Source organism: Bos grunniens, chromosome 5 (genome assembly GCF_055505025.1).
Source record: "Bos grunniens cultivar Pamir isolate PY7600 chromosome 5, Bosgru_T2T1.0, whole genome shotgun sequence".
Taxonomy (NCBI): domain Eukaryota; kingdom Metazoa; phylum Chordata; class Mammalia; order Artiodactyla; family Bovidae; genus Bos; species Bos grunniens.
In genome coordinates, this window is record NC_141169.1 from 68,367,724 (window position 1) to 68,393,178 (window position 25,455).

The following is a 25,455-nucleotide window of genomic DNA, read 5'->3' on the forward strand; positions in this document are numbered from 1 at the left end:
GTTTTCAATAAATGAGAGTTGGTGTTAAAGGAATTAGGATTTAATTGAGTTAAGACTCGCACATGTTACAAAATTACATGCATCTGAAATGTATAGTGGAGAAAGTGATGCTCCAATGTCCATGACCCGAAGTAGCTGAAGTGTTTGGCTCAAAGGACAGGAAAGAGGTTAGCCAGATGAGCTTCTGATTTGCATTTCTATAGCCTGAAACCTTCAGCCTCAAGTCTGGAAAATATTTGCAACCTTGTTTTGATTAAAAGTAATAACCATGAAATACTCACTTTGCCTCTGTGTTTTACCAAGGGAAAGTGTGGAAAGTGTCCCCAGCCGCCCATCTGCCCATTTGGAACTAAACCGCTAGTAAGTATTTCTTTGATATCTTCTTTGATAAAACTGTTTCTGGATCACAGGAAGGTCTGAATTAGAAAGTGAGTCTCCAGCACACCTCATTTCACTGCCCTCCTTCCTTCACTGGGTTTTAATTTAATCTCACCTTCTTAATCTTGTATGCATCTTTCTAAAGTCTTGAATCCACTGTTTTGAACCAAAGCAAATTTGAACCAAATTTTTATTAATAAATAAATAGAAACAGGAGCTCATCTCAATCAGCGCCCAATGGAAGAAGGGATTTTTCAGTTTCTACATCTTTCATATCCCAGTAGCTGGTTGAGGACAGGAGCAGGATATCTTATCAGAGGAAGTGGACTTCACAGAAACACTGTTTCAAGCCTTGAGGAGTCCCACCTTCCTGATTCCCTTTATGGTTGAAGTTATAACTAACTTTCGCAAAGAAACACATGACAGACTTGGGGGGCGATACACATATCTCTGAATGAATGACCTGTCTATGTTTCTTATACCTGTTTACAGGAAAAAAGTGCTTCAGAGGATCCAACAATTACAAAGAATCAACACACACGCACCTTCCATGGCACAATAGCAATTTATGACAATAACAATGCTGACTCTTCTTACTTGAGTTTGCATTTACTCTTGTATAAGTCTTTGTAAACAGCTTTAATCCTGCCTCAGACCAGGCAACCATCAACCAATAAATAAAAAGAAACTAAGTCTCAGTTCAATGTGGAGGGTTGGGAAGATGCTTTTATCTGAGATACTCTATGATTCTTCCTAACTTTAACTAATCTTCTAAAGAAAAGTTCTCTTTATGGAGTATCACTTTAAGGGATAATTATCTGCATTTTGCCACCTAGTATTCTGGCAGCCAACATTTCAATGTTGCATTTTCTTTTTTATGAAGCAGCTCCAAGAAGCCGACCCCCTCCCTTTCCAGAACATTTCAATTAGAGAGACAGCAATGTATCACCCACCCCCTTGCTTTCAGAGATTGGAAAGCTTTGTCCTAACTGAAAAGCTAATATTAATATAATTGCTGTTATTTCATAGGGCCAAGAGATGAGGAGATGTCTCTATACCATTTATTTCATGGGCAGGCGATCCCCGTTCTTAGGGTGCCAGCCAAAGTGTGTGAAAACCGTCATTGTGAGTATAACAATTTAATAAGCCTTCTAACAATGGCAGTAATATTGAGAAACATGATCACATGCTATACTTTTCAAAGTGCTTTTGCATGGATTCCTTCTGCCATCTTGCCTTCCTTCTCATTATTTTTAAATATTTATTTATTTAGCTGCATCAGGTCTTAGTTGCAGCATATGAGACCTTCACTGCATCATGTAGGATCTTTCGTTGTGGCACATGGGCTCTCTAGTTCTGGTGCATGAGCTGAGTTGCCCCATGATATGTGGGATCTTAGTTCCCTGACCAGGGCTGAAACCCACATGCCCTGCATTACAAGGCGGATTCTTAACCAGTGGACCTCCAGGGAAGTCCCCTCATTATCTCCATTACAGTGGTCACTCAAAATAGCCAGAGTAGCACTAAAACTCAGGATAGCCCTACAAGTCAGTACATTGGTGACAGCTGCAATTTTCAGTCTCATGATGAAGAAACAGAGGGACCAGGAGGCTAAGAGGATCTTCCTGTTCTCACAAGAAAGGGAAAGAGACAGGAAATGGGCAACTCCCTAAAGCAAGAACAGGGGCGCCTGGTCATTTAGAAAAGTGGAACCCCAGGGCTAGGGACCTCTCGGCTATGGCTTTGGAATCTGCAGGAAAATTCTCTATAACATCCTGTCCCACTCCTTTCACAGAAGACACAGCCTCTGCCAATCCTAGAGGCAAGTGATTCAGCTGTTAAGTTGTGGAGCATGCAGCTGCAGGAGATGTTGTGTTTTAGTGCACTCAAGAATAAAAGCAGGCCCAAGCAAGCAGATAATCCTGCAGGGCTTCCCGGAAATAAGAGTCATTATAGAACATCAGAGGTCTCACCTGGCTCCCAACCTTCAGTACCAGATGAAATAACACAACACACAGGGGCCAGGTTTGGGGATGACCAGGGCCCCTCCCAGGTGGCTCAGTGGTAAAGAATCCGCCTGCAATGCAGGAGACATGGGTTCCATCCCTGGGTCGGGAAGATCCCCTGCAGAAGGAAATGGCAACCCGCTCCAGTATTCTTGCCTGGGAAATCCCATGGACAGAGGAGTCTGGCAGACTACAGTCTATGGAGTCGCAAAGAGTCGGAGACCACTTAGCGACTAAACAACAACAGGGCCCATCTGGCATCACCTACATGACTCTCTTCCTGCTGCCCCTCCTCCCTTCTCACTTTTCTTCACCCTCTCTTCCTGCTTGCCTTTTTCCTTCAGGTCCTTCCTAGCTCTTCAGCAGAAGCCTCCATGCTGGTGCTGGCACCCGTGGAAATTGCATGCCCCCTGCCCCGTTCTTGGGGGATGCTGTCCCCGTCCCTTATAACCATTCCACATGTTTAAGGCTACGGGCACGCATGCAGTCCCGCCTGCAAAATGTCCACACTGTGGCTGGACACGTCCAAAGGACAGCGGTATGGCCCTGTCCCCACCCAGCCTGGCCCTTCTGTTTCAGACAAGAGAATGCTGCGCGGGCTACTTTGGCCCCCAGTGCCAGCCTTGCCCAGGGAAACCTGAGAACGTCTGCTTCGGAAATGGGATCTGCTTGGACGGAGCCAATGGCACAGGCGTGTGTGAGTGTGGGCGGGGCTTCAGCGGGACGGCCTGTGAGACCTGCGCTGAGGGCAAGTACGGCATCCACTGCGACCAAGGTGCGTACCCCACCACCCCCAGCGGGCTCCCCAAACCAACCGGAAGTGCAGGAGGAAAGAGTCTAAATACGTGCTCCCTAACCAGCTGGTGTCCAGGGCAGGCTGGAATCCACCCCCCACCACCTCGCCCCCGCCGCCATTATCATGTAAATTACAAGAACTTCCGTGTTGTGTAATTTGCACTGGCAGCAACACCAAACATTTTCTGTACTGACTAACCTGCATCTACCAGCCCACTCCAGTCTGCTCATTGACATTGTCCAACCCACCCATGTTTCTGTATTAGTCTGTGGGCCCTGGTCTCTGTGGTTACACTCAGTTTTGGACATTGTGTGATTGTTTGAAAAGCAGCTCTGTGCACATTATCTCATTTAATCCACACGGAAACCATATATACTGGAGTGTTCATGCCCCCTTTTTACAAATGAAGACTTAAGGCAAAGAGGTTGAATGACTTCCCCCAACGTCACACCTGGTGAGATTTGAATGCACACCCTGCTGCCCTCCAAAGCCTTGTTCTTGAATCAGGCCCTTTATGTGATGGTCACTCTATTGGCCCACACAGCCAGCCACATGCTTTATGTTGTTTTTACGAAAATTGTGATCTGTTTTAGCTAAGTCACCTGCAGTCTCTCACCCTGACTTTCTTGTGGCCAGGGGCACACACTTATGAGGGGGCTGACAGGAAAGAAGGGATTTTCTAATCCGTGATGGGAAAACAAAGCATTTTTTCTACCTTCTATTGAGAGTCATGCGTGTGACCTGGCTATCACTGTTTTCTCATCAGCCAGCCCAAGCCAGACAAAATCAATATATAATTGAATCATTATAATTGGGCTGTATAATATGTAATTGGCATTACTGTGCTGGTTTTTTCTGTGTTATATGGGAGAATTATATACTTGCATTTGTGCAGGATTTCCTAACCTAGGATCCACAGATGATCCTCACAGGGCCCAGCAAACCCCCAAGGCTGAATGCTTTTTTCTGAGAAAGGCATCCTTAGCTTTCTTCCAGTTCCTAAAGACACTCACCACACTGCTGCATAACAAAGGAATCTGCATTTCTGTGTAGTCAATGAAGGCAGTGTCTCACCAGGTTTATAGGATCCTAGCAGACTTCTCTCTGAAACCTACTCCTAGGGAATAAACATGGTTCCATCCCAAGGGATCCCACATAGCCTTGGCTCCTCTGATAACCTGAGCCAAGGACGCTCTCACACTGCTTGGGTCACTGCCCCGCAGTGCTACACAGTCCCCAGAGGGTGGTCTTTGTTGAAGCACAACCTGTTTCACCATTTAGCACACTCCTATGCCCCCTGCCCTTCCTGGGAATCCAATCCCTTCCCGCACCCACCCATTAGTGACACTAATTATCTGGAAGTGGACTGGAGAATTTAAATGCAGAAGTGAACCTTTGTAGTAAATCAAAAGTGAGTTATTGAACACAGGTCAAAAACCTGACAATGCATGGCTGTGTTTCCACTTAGTGTGTACTTGTGTCCATGGGAGATGCAATCAAGGACCCCTGGGTGATGGTGCCTGCGACTGTGACGTGGGCTGGCGAGGAGTGAAATGTGACAGTGGTAAGAGCCAACCTTCTGGTACTTGTGATCTGTTCTCTATTTTTTCCTCCCAAAACGGAAATGGCATCTTCATTTCTTTCTTTGGCAATAATTCCTACTGGCAGCAAAAATAGTTTGTAAAATAAAAGCATTAAAAAGAAAATAAAAATTATTCATACTCCCAAGGCAGGGAGAAAACTATCATTAGTATTTCATATTGGCCTTCCAGCCTTTTTCTAGGTATAGACATGTGTATGGGCCATGCTCTGCACACAGTTTTGTGAGTCTCTCACTTCACATAATATATATGATCAATATCTTTTCATGTGATAAATACATAGAGAAATATCATTTTTTCTTAATTTCTATATAATATCCGATCATCAGACTGTGTTAGTGGCTCAGTCGTGTCTGACTCTTTGCAACGCCATGGACTGTACCCCACCAGGTTCCTCTGTCCATGGAATCTTCCAGGCAGGAATACTGGAGTGGGTAGCCATTCTGTTTACCATGTTCTTAAAATTAGTTTTCTGCTATCATAAACAATGCTGCAAAGACTATTTCATTCATATATATATATATATATATATATATTCATGCATATGTGTGTATATATTCATATATATTTGCATTTATCTTATTAATCCATTTGGTTAGATTCCTTGAGATGGAATTTCTGAGTTAGCAGTTGGTACTTTGGGGGAAAAGTTTGCTACTTATTGCCAAGAGATTATATCAATTTATTTCCCACTCTCAGTAGGGTCTGAGCCAGTCCATTTTCCTGAACCCTCCCCCTTCCTACTGCACTGATGATTCCTTATGTGTCCCTGTGAGAGTGATGAGGAGAGAAAATTTCACAGAAAGAAGCTTATGGAAAAGCCCAAAGATGTGGGGGAGTTCTGCACATCTACAGAACCACAGGATTGCAGGATGAGAGGAATATAGGGGCAAAGAGGAACGTGGAATGAGAACAGGCTAGAGATGTGGGCAGGAGTCAGGTCATGGAAGCCTAAGGGTGATGGACCTTCTGCTGAAGCTTCCTGTTGGGAAGCCTTTTAAGGGTTTTGAGCAAGTCAGCAGTATGATGTGATTTGTGTTTTAGAAAGGTCATTCTGACACTGGACTGGAGAAATTACCCCTGGAAGCAGGTATCAGAGAGTCCCCCTCTTCTGGGGCGGGAGCTGGAGAGGAGTCACAGGTGCCTGACAGCCCAATGAAAGCTCCAGGGATATGGAGTTATCAGAAAGAGTGTCTTTGCCCAAAACTTCAGGTGATGCTAAAAATCAGGGTAACACAGATTTCATTGAAAAGCTAAAGTTGGAGTGTAAATGGTCTCAAGCCAAGGAGATACCCTAGAACAGATGTAAAATGCTGGTGTTCCAAACAAGGGTTTAGAGGGTCTGGGAGAGGGAAGTAGGGAGCAACGGGGTCACATAAACAGGAAGACAACCTGGGGGAATCCCTGAAATAGAGCAAGACAAAAGTGACAGCCAAGGATAATCAGGAGGTCATCTGTTGTAGCATAAACTACCCTCGTGTGCACAGGAGGACCAACCACGTTTAAAGGACAGGGAACAACCTGGAGGCTGCACAGGTTTTCAGGAGGCAGTTAACAAAAATCTGAACCAAGGTGGTGGCCTGACTGTGGCAGGGAAAACGAAGACACTTAATTGCCAAATGAGTTAAAATCAAGAGCACGAGGTGACTAGAGATACAGAAGAAAGGAAGAGGGAGGGAGGGGTCCACTGTGTAGATGATGGGCCAGTTCTGGAAGAGTCCAGCTTAGGGGCAGGAGGGTGAGATTGAGGAGCGGGAGAACACCCAGGTGGAGATTCCCAGGAGGTATTAGCTCACTCATTCATTCATCAGACACATGGAGCTCCTGCTGGAGGACACGGCAATGAGCAGTGTGTGGTCCCTGCCCCAGCAGCTGGCAGTCTGGGGAAAATGCGGGTTTCCAGACAGTCACTGTAGAGCAGATGTGAGTGTGTGGGTGGAAGTCTCAAGAGTGAGGCCAAGGCTGGAGACATAGGTGTCATTAAGCAGTTGGAGGTGTATTTGTGCCATGAGGGGAAGAAAGCGGGGCCAACGATGAACCACCAGACTCATCTTCTTCCTGCTTTCTCTACTGTGGAGAAAGACCCCAGTCCACCCCCGCCTGCTCACCCAGTCTTGGAGCCACCCTCTCAGCCTCCCCCTGCCCTGTCCCTAATACCATAGGTGAACTATTTCAGCTCCTTCCTCCTGCTGCTCCTCTCACCAGTACCCTTGTGATCCATCTCTTTGCCTTCTGTCACATTTTCCTCCATTCCATTCTTCACGCTGCTGCCACACAGAACCATCTAAAGCATAGATGTCTTGGTCTGTTCAGGCTATAACAAAGTACCATAGACTGAGTGGCTTATAAACAACAGAAAGTTATTTTGTTCTGGAGGCTAGCATTCAGAATCAGGGTGCCAGCATGGCTGGGTTCTGGTGACGGCCCTCTTCTGGGTTGTAGAGGGCTGTCTTCCCACGTGATGGCAGAAGGGGCAAGGGAACTCTCCAGGGTCTCACTTATAAGGACATTAGTTTCATTCATGAAGATTCCACACTCATGACCTAATCACCTAAGTCCCCACCTTCAAGTACAAACATATTACAGATTACATTTCAAAGTATGAACTGGGGACAGGGGGCATAAACATCTTGACTAGTATTATTTCCCACCCACACCCCAGGACTTAGTGACCTGCTGTGATTCTCCATTGCTTCCAGGAGGAGAAATTTCATTGCCTATAGGAAAAACACCTTAGGAGGGTGTTCAGTTCAGTCACTCAGTCATGTCCGACTCTTTGCAACCCCATGGACTGCAGCACCCCAGACCTCCCTGTCCATCACCAACTCCCAGAGTTTATTCAAACTCATGTCCATTGAGTCAGTGATGTCATCCAACCATCTCATCCTTTGTTGTCCCCTTCTCCTCCCACCTTCCATCTTTCCCAGCATCAGGGTCTTTTCCAATGAGTCAGTTCCTTGGATCAGGTGGCCAAAGTATTGGAGTTTCAGCTTCAGCATCAGTACTTCCAATGGATATTCAGGGCTGATTTCCTTTAGGATGGACTGGTTGGATCTCCTTGCAGTCCAAGGGACTCTTAACAGTCTTCTTCAACACCACAGTTCAAAAGCATCAATTCTTCGGCTCTCAGCTTTCTTTATAGTCCAACTCTCATATCCATACATGACTACTGGAAAAACCATAGCTTTGACTAGATGGAACTTTGTCAGCAAAGTAATATCTCTGCTTTTTAATATGCTGTCTAGGTTGATCATAACTTTTCTTCCAAGGAGCAAGCATCTTAATTTCATGGCTGCAGTCACCATCTGCAGTGATTTTGGAGCCCCCCAAAATATAAAGTCTCTCACTGTTTCTACTGTTTCCCCATCTATTTGTCATGAAGTGATGGGACCAGATGCCATGATCTTAGTTTTCTGAATGTTGAGTTTTAAGCCAACTTTTTCACTCTCCTCTTTCACTTTCATCAAGAGGTTCTTTAGTTCTTCTTCACTTTCTGCCATAAGGGTGGTATCATCTGCATATCTGAGGTGATTGATATTTCTCCCAGGAATCTTGATTCCAGCTTGTGCTTCATCCAGCCCAGCATTTCTCATGATGTACTCTGCGTATAAGTTAACTAAGCAGGGTGACAGTATACAGCCTTGATGTACTCCTTTCCCAATTTGGAACCAGTCTGTTGTTCCATGTCCAGTTCTAACTGTTGCTTCTTGACCTGCATACAGATTTCTCAGGAGACAGGTCAGGTGGCCTGGTATTCCCATCTCTTGAAGAATTTTCCAGTTTGTTGTGATCCACACAGTCAAAGGCTTTGGTGTAGTCAATAAAACAGAAGTAGATGTTTTTCTGGAACTCTCTTGCTTTTTCAGTGATCCAGCGGATGTCGGCAATTTGATCTCTGGTTCCTCTGCTTTTTCTAAATCCAGCTTGAACATCTGGAAGTTCATGGTTCACATACTGTTGGAGCCTGGCTTGGAGAATTTTGCATCACTTTACTAGCGTGTGAGATGAGTGCAATTGTGCGGTAGTTTGAGCATTCTTTGGCATTGCCTTTCTTTGGGATTGGAATGAAAACTGACCTTTTCCAGTCCTATAGCCACTGCTGAGTCTTCCAAATTTGCTGACATATTCAATGTAGCACTTTCACAACATCATCTTTTTAGGATTTGAAATAGCTTAAGTGGAATTCCATCACCTCCACTAGCTTTGTTCTTAGTGATGCTTCCTAAAGCCCACTTGACTTTGCATTCCAGGATGTCTGGCTCTAGGTGAGTGATCACACCATCATGGTTATCTGGGTCATAAAGATCTTTTTTGTATAGGTCTTCTGTATATTCTTACCACTTCTTCTTAATATCTTCTGTTTCTGTTAGGAGGGTGTAGTACAAAGCTATTTGCCAGTTGGCACTTGCCCAGTTTTCCAGCCTGATCTCCAGTGCACAGTCTGTACAAGGAGCACAATCTGTACAAGGAGCTTCAGCCTAGTAATGGAAATAAATGTTCAGTCATATTCAAAAAATTGCAATATAAGAGTGCAGAGTAAAGCACCTCTCCACCAGACTAGATTATCCTTTGTTCACATGCAAACTCCCCACTCCCGAGTCATGTCAGACATCGTTAATTGGTTAATTGATCATTGCACTCTTCCCTCTGAGGTCAGATAGGGGCGCCACATCCTTCTCAAAAGAGCACACCACGTGGTCTCTATCAGTTAACTGAATCAAAGGTCTAGAGCAGATTCCAGAGAGGGGGCCCTAAAAGGTGGCTGGGATTTCAGAAACAGAACAGAGAGAAAGAGATTTCCGGACTCAGGGACTAGCGCACGTAAAGGCACAGAATGGCACTGCATCCACCTAGCTCATCGGAGTCTGTAAATGTTCCCTCTCACAGAAGCACAACCACTCTCACAGCCAGGCCTCTGTTTCAGGACCTTCTATATAACTTGGCCAGGCCTAACAGGATTTCTTTCCCAAAAGCTCTTAGCCTGAGCGACCAGCCCAGTGGGTACTTTTCCATCATCTCTAACAATTTCTTGCCTGATCCTCCCCTGCCAGGAAGTATGTTAGCTGGGCATCCAAGAATAAGAACGTAATATTGTTCCAGGAAACTTAGGAATTCATTCAGCAAATAGGTAGTGAGTACCTGCTGCATGCCAGGCTCTGGGCTATTTTTGTACATGCAAAACAACAACAACTTAATTATAATTAGGTATTTGCTTATTTGGGCTTCCCTGGTGGCTCAGCAGTAAAGAATACACTTGCCAGTGGTGATGGGGGTTGTGGGTTTGATCCCTGGATTGGGAAGATCCCCTAGAGAAGGAAATGGCAACCCACCCCAGTATTCTTGCCTGAGAAATCCCATAGATTGAGGAGCCTGGGGAGCTACAGTCCATGGGGTCACAAAAGAGTAGGACATATCTTAGTGACCAAACAAGAAATTTGCTTGTTTATATCACTCTGTAGCAAAATGATGAAAAAAAAGAATAAGGAACATAGAAAGTATAAACATTGGGTTGGCCAAAAAATTCATTTGGGCCCTTCCTAAGCTCTTACAAAAACCCACATGAACTTTGTGGCCAACCCAATAAAATAGGAAGTTAAACCCCGGGGAGCAGTGTGCAGCCTCACCACCTAGCACACAGGAGACACTCCATCGGTGTATTTGACCTTCAGATTTGTCTCTGAGCTTCCTAGAAACCAAGGTAAAAGAGAACTTACATGGTCACATAGTTCCCATGATGTGTACCAGTTAACCTGTGAGGAACTGAATCATTTCCTATCACCAAGTACTAAAAGAATATTCTTGAGTGAGATTTATTTTAAAAAGTCTGACAGCATTTGGTTCTCTTTTTGCAGCGATCACAAAAGACAACTGCAACGGGACCTGCCACACCAGTGCCAAGTAGGTGCCCTCTGGCCACCTTTGGGAGTGATGCAAAGGGGATTTTTCCTAATAGTATGTGTCCACCAGACCCCATCTTTAGGGAAGAAGCTTCCTGAGACCATTTCTGAGGATTTATGATCAGATCAGGTCAGATCAGTCACTCAGTTGTGTCCGACTCTTTGCGACCCCATGAATCGCAGCACGCCAGGCCTCCCTGTCCATCACCAACTCCCGGAGTCCACTGAGACTCACGTCCATCAAGTCAGTGATGCCATCCAGCCATCTCATCCTCTGTCGTCCCCTTCTCCTCCTGCCCCCAATCCCTCCCAGCATCAGAGTCTTTTCCAATGAGTCAACTCTTCGCATGAGGTGGCCAAAGTACTGGAGTTTCAGCTTTAGCATCATTCCTTCCAAAGAAATCCCAGGGCTGATTTAAGTAAAAACTAAAAATGAGGCCACCGTCAGTTTGCCAGATCCAGCCTTTTGAACAAGCTGCCCCCTGAGCTACCTGACACGTTGGCAGAGTGCCAGTTGTTACCCCCCTTCAAGCCACAGGGACCCTTTCACAGAAGCAGAGGGAGCCTGATGGGCCTCAATTTCATCAAACCTTACTTGCAATTCACAGCCAAGCCTTCTGTCTTCATAAGTGAACTTCATATTCATAACACTCAGAGGAGCTAATGGGTTAATTCATTAAGAATCCAGAAGCTGGAGTTAGACTTGAATCAGCCTCTGTTGTTTCCATTGATTGTATAACCTTGATCCACTTATTTAAGGCCTCTAAGCCTTGGTCTCCTCATCTGTAAAATGGGAAGAATGATAGACCTACCGGTTAGGGCTACTGGATATTGTGTAGGTTACGTCAAATAGTGTGTGAAGTATAGGTTTGAGCACATAGGATGCTCTCTGAAGATGGGCAGCTGCCCTCTGTATCCTTGGACCAATGCCTCGATGTACACACTCTGTTGTTTGCCTGACAAGTGACTGCAGTTTTAGCTGCCCATGGCAGGGCTGTGCTAGGGATCAACTCTCCTCCCAGGCCTTAGGGAGGACCTCTGAGTGCCTCATGGGGCAGGAGCTGGGATCCTAGGGGGAAGGGTATTGTGAGTCCCATCCAGGCAGGAGGCGGGATGTTGTGCATTTTTCTGTAAACACCACTTGCCCTTTCTCTTGGCAGCTGTCTTCTCAATCTGGATGGCACAGCCTTGTGCAAATGTGCAGCAGGGTTCCAGGGGAATGGGACCGTCTGCACAGGTAAGTAAGGAATTTGCTAGGTGGAGGGTAACCCAAGCTATTGAGAGATCTGTGTTTCTGCAGACTAACTGGGCAGCTGCAGGACTTCCCTGGTGGTCCTGTGGTTAAGACTTCATGCTGCCAATGCAAGGGGTGTGGATTCGATCCCTAGTCAGGGAACTAAGATCCCACTTGCCATGTGATGAGGCCAAAAATAAATAAATGGACAGCTGCTAATGAGCAGTGATGGGGAACTGGATGTGGTAGGGTGGCTGACCTCATTCAGGGACAGGACACCTACTATTCACGGATTAGATGTGTTGGTTTTGGAACGTCCGGGGCCACTGCCCTGGTTCTCTTCTCTAAGTCTTGGCCACAATTGGAATCACCTGGAGAGCTTTAACAATCATGGATTTGGCTGACCAAGGGTGTGGCATGGGCATGGGGACTCTGAAATGGGACACAAAGAGGCTTGAGCCCTGGTTCTTTTTCCCACTCCCCACATGGCCTTGGGTGGTCTCTAAACTACCCTTAAAGTAAACATAAAACTATGTCCCTTGCAGAGCAATTTGGGATGAAATGACCTCTCCACGTACAACAACAGAATGAGACAGCTGTCAAAAACAGCCCCGATGTTAGACTCCTTGGGTTCAAATCCATGTTCTTATACTTTGTGTTACCTGGGGACAGTTGCTTGACTGCTCTTTGCATCATTTTGTCATCTGTAAGTTGTAGGTCATAAGAGAATCTTGCTCAGTGGATTGTTGGATGGCAGCATGACTTAATTAATACCTGTGAACATTCCTGGCACAGAGCACTCAATAAATATGAGCTAACGCTCTTATGGTGACCAATACATATTCAGTGCTAGAAAAAAATGGAAACAGCATCATTTTCTCTTGACACTGTGTCCACGAGGGCTTCAGTCCAGACTGTGGTGGAGCTAGACAATGATTGCACCAGTTTGCTTTCTTTTTTTTATTAATTAATTAAATTTGGGCTTGCGTTAGCTTTTTCTGGTTGTGGTGAGTGGGAGGCTACTCTCTAGCTGTGGTGCACAGGTTTCTTATTATGGTGGCTTCTCTTGTTGCAGAGCACAGGCTCTAGCACATGCGGGCTTCAGTACTTGTGGCACACGGGCTTAGTTGCCCTGCAGCACATGGAATCTTCCCAGAGCAGGGATTGGACCCATGGCCCTTGCTTTATAAAGCAGGTGGACGCTTAACCACTGGATCACCAGGGAAGTCCTCACCAATTTGCATTCTAGACCATCTGACCCTGGGGATTGTCTCAGGTGTTCCCTGAAGTAGGATGTGTTCAACATACCAGTGAAAACAATGGAAAGACAAGTAACTGTGATTTCTCTTGACCCCCGTTTTGCGGGGAGATAGCAAAACGGCAGCTGTTATAAACAGTCCTGTCGTCAGACTCCTTGGGTTTAAGTCTATATTCTTACAGTGTATGTTACCTGGGGACAGCTGCTTGACTTCTCTTTGCATCATTTTGTCATCTGTAAGTTAATATAATGCTCAATATTTCTATAAAACTTTCATATACATTATCCAAACCTGTGCATAAGCTTGTATGGGTGTACCCCAAAATTCATACTAATTAAGTCATTTGTCTAAAGTCACATGGTGAATGAAGGGCAAGCCAGGACTCATACACACACCTTGGGACTCCAGATCTTAGATCCACTTGGAATTGACTTTTGTATACATGCCTGCGTACTCAGTCTCTTCAGTCTGTCCGACTCTTTGCAACTCTATGGACTGTAGCCCGCCAGGCTCCTCAGTCCATGGGATTCTCCAGACAAGAATACTGGAGTAGGTTGTCATGCCCTCCTCCAGGAATCGTCCCCACCCGGGGATCGAACCCATGTCTCCTGCTTTACAGGTGGATTCTTTACCACTGAGCCATCAGAGAAGCTCTTTTGTATATATAGTGAGGTCCAAATTCATTCTTTCGCATATGGATATCTAATTGTCTCAGTATCAGTTTTCGAAAAGATCATTCTTCCTGTTATGGAAATAACATATTGGCACCTTTGCGGCAAATCAGTTGACCACAGATGTTTGAGTTTATTTCTGGACTCTTAATTCCATATGGATCCTTCTGCCAGTTCCACTCTGTCTTTATTACTGAAGCTTTGTAGTAAGTTTTGAAATTAGGGAGTGTGAGTCCTCCAACTCTGCTCTTTTTTTTAAAGATTGTTTTGACTGTTCTGGGCCATTTGAATTGATATACAAGTTTTAGAATAATCTTGTCAGTTTTTGCAAAGAAATCAACTGGGATTTTGACAGATTGTGTTTAATCTGTAGATCAGATATAGGGAGTAATGCCACCTTAACAATATTAATTCTCTCCATCAATGAACATGGAACGTCTTTCTATTATTTAGGTCATCTTTTATTTCTTTCCACAATGTTTGCAGATTTCAGAGTGTTTTACAATTTGTTAATGGAGTCCATCTTTTGATGCTATTGTAAGTGGACTTGTTTTCTTAATTTCATTTTCAGTTTGCTCATTGCTATGGTCTAGAAGTACAATTGATTTTTGACTGTTGATCCTGTGGCCTACAACATTGTTGAATTCAATGATTCACTCTAATTCTTTTTAGTGGATTCTTCAGGATTTTCCATAGCACATCATGTTATCTGCAAATAGAAATGCCTTTACATATTTTCTAATCTGAATGCCTTTTATTTCTTTCTTGCCTAATTGCCCTGACCAGAACCTTCATTCAACACAGTGTTGAACAGAAGTGGTAAAAGCAGACCTACTTGCCTTATTCCTAATCATGGAGAAAGCATTTGGTCTGCCATCATTAAGCACAATCTTAGGTGTGGGTTTTTCATAAGTGAAAAATGTCCTCTATCAGGTTAAGGAAGTTGCCTTCTATTCCTAGTCTATTCAGTGTTTTTATCATTAACGATATTGAATTTGGACAAAAGGCTTCGCTCCTTATACTAGGATGATTGTGTTTTTGTCTTTCATTCTGTTGCTGTGCTCTATTACATTAATTGACTTGGGGGTTGTTAAACAATCTTGTATTCCTATATTAGTACCTCTTTCTTATAGTATGTAATCACGTTTATATATTTCTAAATTTGACCTGCAAGTATTTTCTTGAGGATATTGAATCTATATTCATGAAGGATATTAGTCTATAGTTGTTTTGTGATAGCTTTTCCTGGTTTTGGTATCAGAGTAATACTGGTCTCATAGAATGAGTTGAGAGTCTTCCCTCCTCTTTCAGTTTTTAGGAGAGCATGTGAAATTTTGGTATTTATTAAATGTTTGGTAGAATTCACCAGTGACATCTAGTGCTTTGCATTCTTTTGAATTATCTATATTTAATCCAATGCCTGCCGTTTTGAAGTAACTTCTATTTCTCAATCACTCAAGTAAAAACACATCAATTTTCCCCCTCCTCCTCTACTGCTCTTTGTCATCTTTCTCTTCTATAGCAATCAATGCCTGTGAGATCAGCAATGGAGGTTGCTCTGCCAAGGCTGTCTGTAAAAGAACCACCCCAGGAAGCCGGGTGTGTGTGTGCAAGGCAGGCTATACTGGCGATGGCATCGTGTGCATAGGTAGGTACCACCTCTCACCTGCAATTTCCAACTGCCTTTAGTTTTGACCCCTCAGTCAAGGTGCTGTCTGATCCTTCCACTTGTTTTCCATTTACTTGTTTTCCCTTGGCTGCTTATAAGCAATTGGATAGGAAATGCTTTCACACCAAGCAAACATCCTGCTTCCCATCAAAATGTCCTCCTAAATTGAGCATCTACTGATGATTCTTCTCTGAGCAAATTACACTGTGATGGTTATAAATGTGTTTTTTTTTTTTTTAATTCCTACGTCTCTTCATTCATAACATGCTGAATTAGACTCCAAAATTCTATTATTTCAAGTTCTTGGCTGCAAACACTCATATTCATTCAATAGAGGGACAGAGTCAAGCCTGCAGATACGCCTCTGCTGGCACAGTCCCGTCCCAGAGGAGTCAGTTTTGAGAAACCACAGCCAGCACCCTCCCTGTTGGGTTCTTTCAGCCACAGAGTTGCCAAGAAAACCGACTCATGCTTTGACACCTGCTCTGCTTGGTTGGATCCATCGAGATGCCTTTACTTAAAAATAAGGCTCAATTCTCATGCCAGGTGTGGGATTTTTGTTTTAAAGAGATCAACCCCTGCTTGGAGAACCATGGTGGCTGCCACAGGCATGCAGAGTGCACACAGACGGGACCCAACCAGGTGAGCTCTGCCTCTCTGGGGGGTTACATTTTCCTAGGAGCCAATTCCTGCAGATACAGACCCAGGACTGAGGGAGAGGGGCTGAGAACAGACCTCTAGGGAGCAACAGGATGAAATAAATACATTAGAGGGAATTCTGAAACAATTCCCCTAGAGATGGTTGTTTTGAAAAGAGGAGGAAGGTAGGAGGAGCAGGGAACAAAGGGTTCATGGGAAAAAGGCCTTTCCTAAAGTGGGGCTTCCCTGGTAGCTCAGCTGGTAAAAAATCCACCTGCAATGCAGGAGACCCCGGTTCAATTCCTGGGTCAGGAAGATCCCCTGGAGAAGGGTTAGACTACCCACTCCAGTATTCTTGGGCTTCCCTGGTAGCTCAGATGGTAAAGAATCTGCCTGCAATGTGGGAGACCTGAGTTCAGTCCCTGGGTTGGGAAGATCCCCTGAAGGAGGGCTTGGCAACCCACTCCAGTATTCTTGCCTAGAGAATCCCCATGGACAGAGGAGCCTGATGGGCTATAGTCCATGGGGTCACAAAGAGTCGGACACGACTGAGCGACTAACACAGCACAGCGCAGTGGGAAGAAGTGGGCATGTGCAAACACCACATGGCTCCAGAAACATGAAGGTCTCCAGCCACGCTCTCCTTTCTTTCAGCTTTCTGATGCCCAGAATCTTACCATTTTTCTTGGGCTTGAGCCTCTGAAATACATGTACAACAGCAGAAGATAACGGTTTTAAGCCCTCTCTTGGTCACATACTCCCCAGCGCTGTGGCCAAGGCATTGCCTTCCTAGGGAGAGGTTAGGTGGGGTGGGAGCATGTGAGGACTCCACATAAAGGAGGGGAGGGGTTGAGGGGCGAAAAGACTGGGTAGGGAAGCTGGAGGCTCAGGAACCCGGACTCTGCCTCCCTCGGTCCCTGTCAAACTGTGAGCAAGCGGGAAACTGTGCATCAGAAACTGGACAGATGATGATGGAGTGAGAGCCAGCAGGACCTGACTGTGAAATGCCCCATTCTGCCTTCTTCCTGGACAGGCCGTCTGTAACTGTTTGCCGAAGTACACTGGAGATGGGAAAGTCTGCACCCTCATCAACGTCTGCTTGACCGTGAGTACCGCCCCCTCCCTGCATCTAGGGTGTGGTGTTGAGGTGGCCTCCATCAGAGCTGCTTCTGGGCCATTTCTTCCTCATGTCCCAGTTGCAGAGTTGGAGACACTGCAGTCTCTGCCTCCGTCTTCATGTGACCTCACCTCTGTGTCTGGATCTCCTCTTCCAGTGAGGACACTAGCAGACTTAAGACCCCCTGATTAATCTAAGACATCGCATCTCCGAGATCCTTCATTGCATCTGCAAAGACTGTTTTTCTAAATAAGGTCCCATTCACAGAGATCAGGGCTTAGGATGTAGACATAGCTTTGGGGAGGACATAATTGAACCCACCCCAGAGCAGGAGGAGAATGGGTCTCTGGCCCTGGTCACAGAACAAGCACATGGCAGAGTCAGAACTTGAACCCCTGTCTGTCTGACTCACAGGTCACACCCTTGGCCACTTCTCGTGCTTGTTCCTCCACGAGGCTCTGATCCCCAGCAGAGGCCCAGTTCATACACCTTCCCTCCTCATCCATATCTCTGCCCACCTGAGAGTCTCCTGCAAGCATGAAAACAGCACAGATACTCCATAATTAAAGCCCTTTCTCTCCAGACGAGGTCCCTACTGTCCCCCATGATGGTCTGTCTATTTTACACCAACTACCTTCTGGCTGGTGACTATTACTTTGCTATGATGGATTAGAGTTTAGCCTTTAGCTGAGAAGTGTCAAACAAGATTGATGCCTTCCTAGTTAACTGCCGGGTGCTGATAAACTTCCCATTTGGCAACTCTGGACTGATCTCTTCAGGGCTGGAGATCTGCTGGGATGGACTTGCCATCTTGAGATATGGGCACACCTCAGAGACATTGTGGCTTCGGTTCCACCACCAAAATACAGTGGCTATTACAATAAAGCAAGTCACAAGAATTTTTGGTGTCCCAATACATAAAAAGTTATATTTATACTATATTGAGATCTGTTAAGTATGCAATAACATTATGTCTAAAAAAATACAATGTATGTAAGCCAACCATACTTCAATTTTAAAAAGAAGACAGTAAGAGTTAAATAAATAAATAATGTATTGGGTTGCCCAGAAAGTTCATTAGGATTCACTTGTGACATCTTATGGAAAAGCCCAAACGAACTTTTTGGCAAACCCAATACATACCTTAATTAAAAAAATACTTCATTACTAAACATTGCTAACCATCATCCAACAACACAAAGTCATCACAAACTTCCAATCTGTAAAAATCACAGTACCTGCAAAGTTCAGTAAAATGAGGTATGCCTGTGTAAGGCTGGGTGAGTAGGATGACTCTTACAACTTTAGGGAGATGGAACACAAATTCAGGAAAAGAGCAAATAATGCAAACCAGTCAGTTCAGTTCAGTCACTCAGTTGTGTTCAACTCTTTGCGACTCCATGGACTGCAGCACGCCAGGCTTCCCTGTCCATCACCAACTCCCAGAGCTTACTCAGACTCATGTCTGTCGAGTTGGTGATGCCATCCAACCATCTCATCCTCTGTTGTCCCCTTCTCCTGCCTTCAATCTTTCCCAGCATCAGGGTCTCTTTTCCAATGAGTCAGTTCTTCGCATCAGGTGGCCAAACTATTAGAGCTTCAGCATCAGTCCTCCCAATGAATATTCAGGACTGATTTCCCTTAGGATTGATTGGTTTGATCTCCTTGCTGTCCAAGGGACTCTCAAGAGTCTTCTCCAATACCACAGTTCAAAAGAAACCAGTCAGAGAGTAAGACAAAAAGTGAATGTCAATACAGAATTGCTTTGTGAGCATTGGCAGGGCTGGCAAGCTAACTGGTCTGATTCCTATCCCCAACTCCTTGGAAATTTTACCAGAATAATGGCGGCTGTAGTGAATTTGCTATCTGCAACCACACTGGACAAGACGAAAGGACTTGTACTTGCAAACCAGACTACGTTGGGGATGGGTTTACCTGCCGTGGCAACATCCATCAGGTAACGCAAGGCATGTTTCTGTAAAGTGAACTCTACTTTCCTCCTTGTGTGAAGAATCTAAGGCACTGAGAAGGGTGCAAGAGTTTTGTTCCATATAAAACTAAAATGTGAGGGAGGTCCCTGGAGGGACCTGGAGGTCTAGTGATTAAGACTTTGCACTTCCATCAAAGGGTTTGATCCCTGGTCTGGGAACTAAGATCACACATGCCACACAGTTCAGTTCAGTCATTCAGTCATGTCTGACTCTTTGCAACCCCATGGGCTGCAGCACGCCAGGCCTTCCTGTCCATCACCAACTCCTGGAGTTTATTCAAACTTGTCCATTGAGTCAGTGATGCCATCCAACCATCTCATCCTCTGTCTCCTCCTGCCTTCAATCTTTCCCAGCATCAGGGTCTTTCCCAATGAGTCAGTTCTTTGCATCAGGTGGCCAAAGTATTGGAGTTTGAGCATCAGTCCTTCCAATGAGTATTCAGGACTGATTTCCTTTAGAATGGACTGGCTGGATCTCCTTGCAGTCCAAGGGACTCTCAACAGTCTTCTTCAACACCACAGTTCAAAAGCATCAATTCTTCAGTGCTCAGCTTTCCTTATAGTCCAACTCTCATATCCATACATGACTACTGGAAAAACCATAGCTTTGACTAGGCGGACCTTTGTTGGCAAAAGTAATGTCTCTGCTTTTTAATACGCTGTATAGATTGATCATAACTTTTCTTCCAAGGAGCAAGCGTTTTTTAATTTCATGGCTGCAATCACCATCTGCAGTGATTTTGGAGCCCAAAAAATAAAGTCTGTCACTGTTTTCATTGTTTCCCCATCTATTTGCCATGAAGTAATGTGACCAGATGCCATGATCTTAGTTTTCTGAATGTTGAGCTTGAAGCCAACTTTTTCACTCTCCTCTTTCACTTTCATCAAGAGGTTTTTAGTTCCTCTCCACTTTCTGCCATAAGAGTGGTGTCATCTGCGTATCTGAGGTTATTGATATTTCTCCCGGCAATCTTGATTCCAACTTGTTCTTCATCCAGCCCACCATTTCTCATGATGTACTCTGCATAAAAGTTAAATAAGCAGGGTGACAATATATAGGCTTGATGTACTCCTTTCCCAGTTTGGAACCAGTCTGTTGTTCCATGTCCAGTTCTACATGTTCCATGTCCAGTTCTACATGTTCCATGTCCACACAGCATGGCCAAAATGTAAAACAAACAAACAAAACTATAAAACATGGAAATTTTATCTTCCCATGAGAATTCACTTGATCTGGCATGCAGTGATTCAGATTAACAGTTCTCAAGTCAGAAAATGCCTGGGTATGAATTCAGCTCAGCCAGTTATTATGGTAATGTGACTTTAGGCAGATTATATCATCTCTTTGTGATATATCTGTTTTCTAGCCTTTAAAAGAAAATAATGGTAGCATTCCAAGCAAGTTGTTATACGATTTCAATGAGACAACGTGTGTAGCAGGCACAGAGTACATAGTAACTCAAAGACATGGCCATGATGTAGGCTGTTGTTGGTGTGTGTGTGCGTGTGAACACACCTGAACGTCTGTACTTGGTAGAGAGATGCTTGGATGTGATACCTGTAGATTTCTACCTATTATAAAGTGAACATCCTATTATTTGGTTTAAAGAGGGACCAGAGCATTCTGGCTGATTGAAATATTCTTGTTAGTAGAGAAAATAAATCTTCCATAAACCTATGAAAGATTTTTTAAATACTTGAACTTGCAAAAATGCTCTTAAAGCTCAGGTACTTTTATAAATGGCTGAACCTTTCCAAGGTAAATCAGATGGTGACTCCAGGAAGCTTTTAGAGCTCACGGTATATCCGCATCGTCATTCTGAACATCAGTCGTGAGCCTACAGATGAGACTTGTTTAAGAAGCCTGCCATGGCAGTGTATTCATGCGTGCTCAGTCACTCAGTTATGTCAGACTCTTTGCGACCCCATGGACCGTAACCCATAAGCAGGCTCCTCTGTTCATGGGATTTCCCAGGCAAGAATACTGAAGTAGGTTGTCATTTCCTACTCCAAGGTATCTTCCCAACCCAGGGATCGAACTCACATCTCCTGTATTGGCAGGCAAAGTCTTTACCACTGAGCCACCTGTTAAGCTCTAAAAAGATAGTAGATTCTCTCAATCTTGGAGAAATTGCCCTGTGATAACCCTATATTGTTCTTGTGTTTAATTCAGAGCCATTAAGTGGACCTTTTTGTCTTTGTTTCCAGGAGCTTCCCAAGAATCCAAAAACATCTCAGTTTTACTTCCAGTTGCTGGTAAGAATGCATATGTATGTCTAACTAGAAGAATTGGGTCTCAAACCCCTGATATGGGTTAAAGATATGAGTTAAATCTGTAACCTCTGGAGTAGGTAAAGATAGAAGACAGTCCTGGAACCTACATTTCTGCAGTACTCTCTGTGTTGGTCATCTGTGAACTTCTCAGGCCCCAGGTGGGCAGCATACAAGTGGAGTAATGGTTGCCCTTGCCCGTTGCACATGTGAGAATGTATTTTATGAAAAAACTGCCATCCAACCCGTTTAGACAAGAAGCATTACTGGGGCAATCAGCTAACTCTTTGGGTGAAAATATTAAGTTAAATCTTACATCAGAATACAGTCCAGAGATACTGAAGAAAAAGAATAAAAATCTAGAAGAGTAAAATCTAATTACTTTACAATATTGTATTGGTTTCACTAGCCTCCAATTAAAATAAATCAAATTATTTTTTTAAAAATCTAGATTAAAATCTAGAAGAAAATATAAGTAACCATAGGTCCTTAACCTTGGCAAGAACATAGAACAGTTGAGTAAATTGTCCTATTACTTAACATTTGCATTCTTATCTCAACCATAGAAAACATTTAGTGTGTGAAAGAGACACACTGGCAAAAAGTTATCTGGAAATAACAGAGATCTTTCTAGGTGGTGGGATTATGGGTAGTTATTTTCTTTTTTATACTATATTTTCAAATCTTTCATACCAGTCAACATATGTCATTCTACAACCAGATAAAAATAAACATTATTTCCATGCCTAAGGAAGTGGGTGATTCTGAATCTAAGGCTAAATGAAACACGAGTCTCCCCTTTTGGTTTTTCTCTCCCCTCTGCCATCATGTACTCTCTCTCCATTATTTGTCTGAGCCCCTGCCTTTACTTACGTTATGTATTGGGTTGGCCAAAAAGTTCATTTGGGTTTTCCCATACGACGGTACAAAAAAGTTTGAACGAACTTTTTGGCCAACCCAATACATGGCATGTGGCCCCCACCTGCCTTCCCCACAGGAACATTCTGTGCGAGACCTGGTTGGCCCTGGCCCCTTCACCATCCTGGCACCTTTATCTGCAGCCTTTGATGAGGAACCCCAGGTAAGCACGAAGCTAGAGGCAGGTAGGTAGAAGAGCTTTGGGACTGGAACATAGTCTTTGGGCATCACCCTGGAACCAACACGAAAGACATTTCTAAACAGGAGATTTAGAATCAGCTGGAGGTGACCACCAATGAAAGGGGTTGCCTGTCAGTGTGGGAAGCCCCATCATTTAAGTGGATTTGGGGTCACCACTAGCATAGACTTCTAGAGGACATCCCTAAGTAGGGTAGGAGGTTGGGAAAGACCAACCATTCTTAAATAATTTAAACCCTGATAGACACCCCTCAAAAAAAAAAAAAAAAAAGGGAATGCTAGATTAATGGGATATAAATAGGTTCTTTTCTTGCAGAATTTATCAGAGCCTTTACTATCTAACATTCACTTGGACTCTTCATACTGGATTATCCATTAATATGTAATAATGTAGCAAGCATTTATTGAATGTTTCCAACCAGAGGGCTGCTAGCTCTGGCTGGAACCCTCGGATCTATTGCAGATTAAGGACTGGGACAAAGGGGGCCTGATGCCCCAGATTCTTCGGTATCACGTGATCGCCTGCCACCAGCTTCTTCTGGAAAACCTGAAATTGACCCCAAATGCTACTTCTCTCCAAGGGGAGTCACTTGTCATCTCCGTGTCTCAGGTAGGAGAAGCCACTTCAGGAAGGTGCTCATTTTCCTTGGGCCCTCTCTCTTTCCTCTTCCTTAGAGCAGTAAGAGTAATAATAATAATAACAACTAACACACGCGGGAATGACTGCTCTATCCCGGCTACTATCCTAAGTGTCTGATGTGTGTGTGCTAAGTCACTTCAGTCATGTCCAACTCTTTGAGACACATGGACTGTAACCTGCCAAACTCCTGTCCATGCGATTTTCCAGGCAACAATACTGGAGTGGGTTGCCATGCCCTCCTCCAGGGGATCTTCCCACCCAAGAATCAAACCTGTGTCTCCTATGACTCCTGCATTGCAGGCAGATTCTTTATCCCTGAGCCACCAGGGATATGTACTAACTGATTTAATCCCCATAATGTAGATATTATTATTTTCCTCAATTTAAAAATTAGGAAACTGAACTCAGGTTAAGTAGCTTTTCCAAGATCACACAGCAAGTAAATATTAATATTAATATTAGAGCTGGAATTGAAACTCAGAGGCAAGGCAGCTTCAGGTGGTCAAGAGAACTGCTTTCAGCAATAGCTGGGGAGGGATGAAAGCTTTTGTTCAAAGCCTTGACCAAGCTGATGCCTTCCCTCACCTCAAAAAGAAACACATGGTGACTGTGGAATTCATGACAAAGGAGGAAAGTGTCTGGTGGGGTCAGAAGGGGGGTTGCTAGAGAAGACATATGAAAGAGAAGGCAATTTTGATCAGCTTATTATTTCATATTGGAGAATCGCAGTGAAATAACTGTTCTGGTTAATTGTTCAATCGCTGAGTTGTGTCTGACTCTTTGCAACCCCATGGACTGCAGCATGCCAGGCTTCCCTGTCCTTCACTGTCTCCCAGAGTTTGCTCAGACTCATGTCCATTGAGTTGGTGATGCCATCCAACCATCTCATCCCCTGTCGCCCACTTCTCTTCCTGCCCTCCATCTTTCCCAGCATCAGGGTCTTTTCCAATGAGTTGGCTCTTCACATCAGGTAGCCAAAGTATTGGAGATTATTTGCTATTAACTTCTCCAGGTGAAAATTATATTCTTGACATATGCTTAAGTAATTTGGATCTTCAGATTTTGCTCACAGCTCTACTTGAACATTCACTTTCATGATGATTTAATATGTTCACAGAATATTTTGGAAGAAGTGATTTTGTGTCTATTTCTCTATGTGCTCATTTCCTCTTTTTTCTTTTTTGGTTGATTTCAGGACATGGTATTGATAAATAATAAAGCCAGGATCATATCCAGTGATATCATCTGTACAAATGGAATCATCCACGTCATAGACAAACTGCTGTCTCCCCAAAACTTGCTTATCACCCCTAAAGATGCCTCTGGAATGATTCTGGTGGGTGAACTCATTGTCAGACTCTTAGCATGGAGTGACTCACAAGATGTAATTTATTATCTCAATTCTGCTTTTGAGGCATTGTTCAAGACAGTTAAATTTTGCTGCTTCAATCTCAAGTTACTATTAAAAACCTCACTGGGGCTTCCCTGGCAGTTTAGTGGTTAAGACTCTGCACGGGAGATGCTGGTTTCGATCCCTAGTCAGAAATAAGATCCCACAAGCCACATGTCATGCTACCCCCAAAAAAACAAAACCTCATTAATACTGTTCTTGCGTGCACGCTAAGTCGCTTCAGTCATATCCGACTCTTTGTGACGCTATGGACTGTAGCCCGCCAGGCTCCTCTGTCCATGGGATTCTCCAGGCAAGAATTCTGGAGTGGGTTGCCATGCCCTCCTCCAGGGGATCTTCTCATACCAGGAATCGAGTCTGAGTCTCTTATGTCTCCTGCATTGTCAGGCAGGTTCTTTACCAGTAGAGTCACCTGAGAAGCCCATAAGAAATACTATTCCTAGTAAGAAGTAAATAGGTGAAAGTAAATAGTTGAATGGCTTTTGTAAATTATTCTTTAGTTTCCACAAGGGCAGGTTGTGCATAGATTTGGAAGATGGAGAAATTACATAGATGGATGATAACGATGATGAGAGAAATGATAGATGATCCACAGGTAGGTAGGCACGTAGGTAGATAGACAGATAGACGGACAGATACCATTAAAACTAAACCAGGAGTAAAACATCTTCTCAATGGACAGAAAAGACACTTTCAACTTTTTTGTTACTTATTAGTGTTGGGTTCTTCATTGCAGACAGCTGAATCCACTGTATCTCAT

The 25,455-nt window shown here is 44.1% G+C and overlaps 1 protein-coding gene across 3 annotated transcripts in view; it reads left to right on the forward strand.

Annotated features, from left to right (window-relative positions):
* STAB2 (stabilin 2) overlaps nucleotides 1-25,455 on the forward strand; it is a 172,468-nt gene that overhangs the window by 102,538 nt on the left and 44,475 nt on the right. For all 3 annotated transcript variants that reach the window (XM_086401059.1, XM_086401060.1, XM_086401058.1), the window contains exons 36-49: nucleotides 304-360; nucleotides 1,408-1,503; nucleotides 2,964-3,159; nucleotides 4,649-4,744; nucleotides 10,634-10,679; nucleotides 11,839-11,915; nucleotides 15,365-15,490; nucleotides 16,080-16,153; nucleotides 17,184-17,255; nucleotides 19,105-19,224; nucleotides 21,466-21,513; nucleotides 22,526-22,609; nucleotides 23,108-23,254; nucleotides 24,480-24,620. In XM_086401059.1, coding sequence (XP_086257185.1) covers nucleotides 304-360; nucleotides 1,408-1,503; nucleotides 2,964-3,159; nucleotides 4,649-4,744; nucleotides 10,634-10,679; nucleotides 11,839-11,915; nucleotides 15,365-15,490; nucleotides 16,080-16,153; nucleotides 17,184-17,255; nucleotides 19,105-19,224; nucleotides 21,466-21,513; nucleotides 22,526-22,609; nucleotides 23,108-23,254; nucleotides 24,480-24,620 — 1,380 coding nt within the window. The remainder of the gene's footprint in view (nucleotides 1-303; nucleotides 361-1,407; nucleotides 1,504-2,963; nucleotides 3,160-4,648; nucleotides 4,745-10,633; nucleotides 10,680-11,838; nucleotides 11,916-15,364; nucleotides 15,491-16,079; nucleotides 16,154-17,183; nucleotides 17,256-19,104; nucleotides 19,225-21,465; nucleotides 21,514-22,525; nucleotides 22,610-23,107; nucleotides 23,255-24,479; nucleotides 24,621-25,455) is intronic.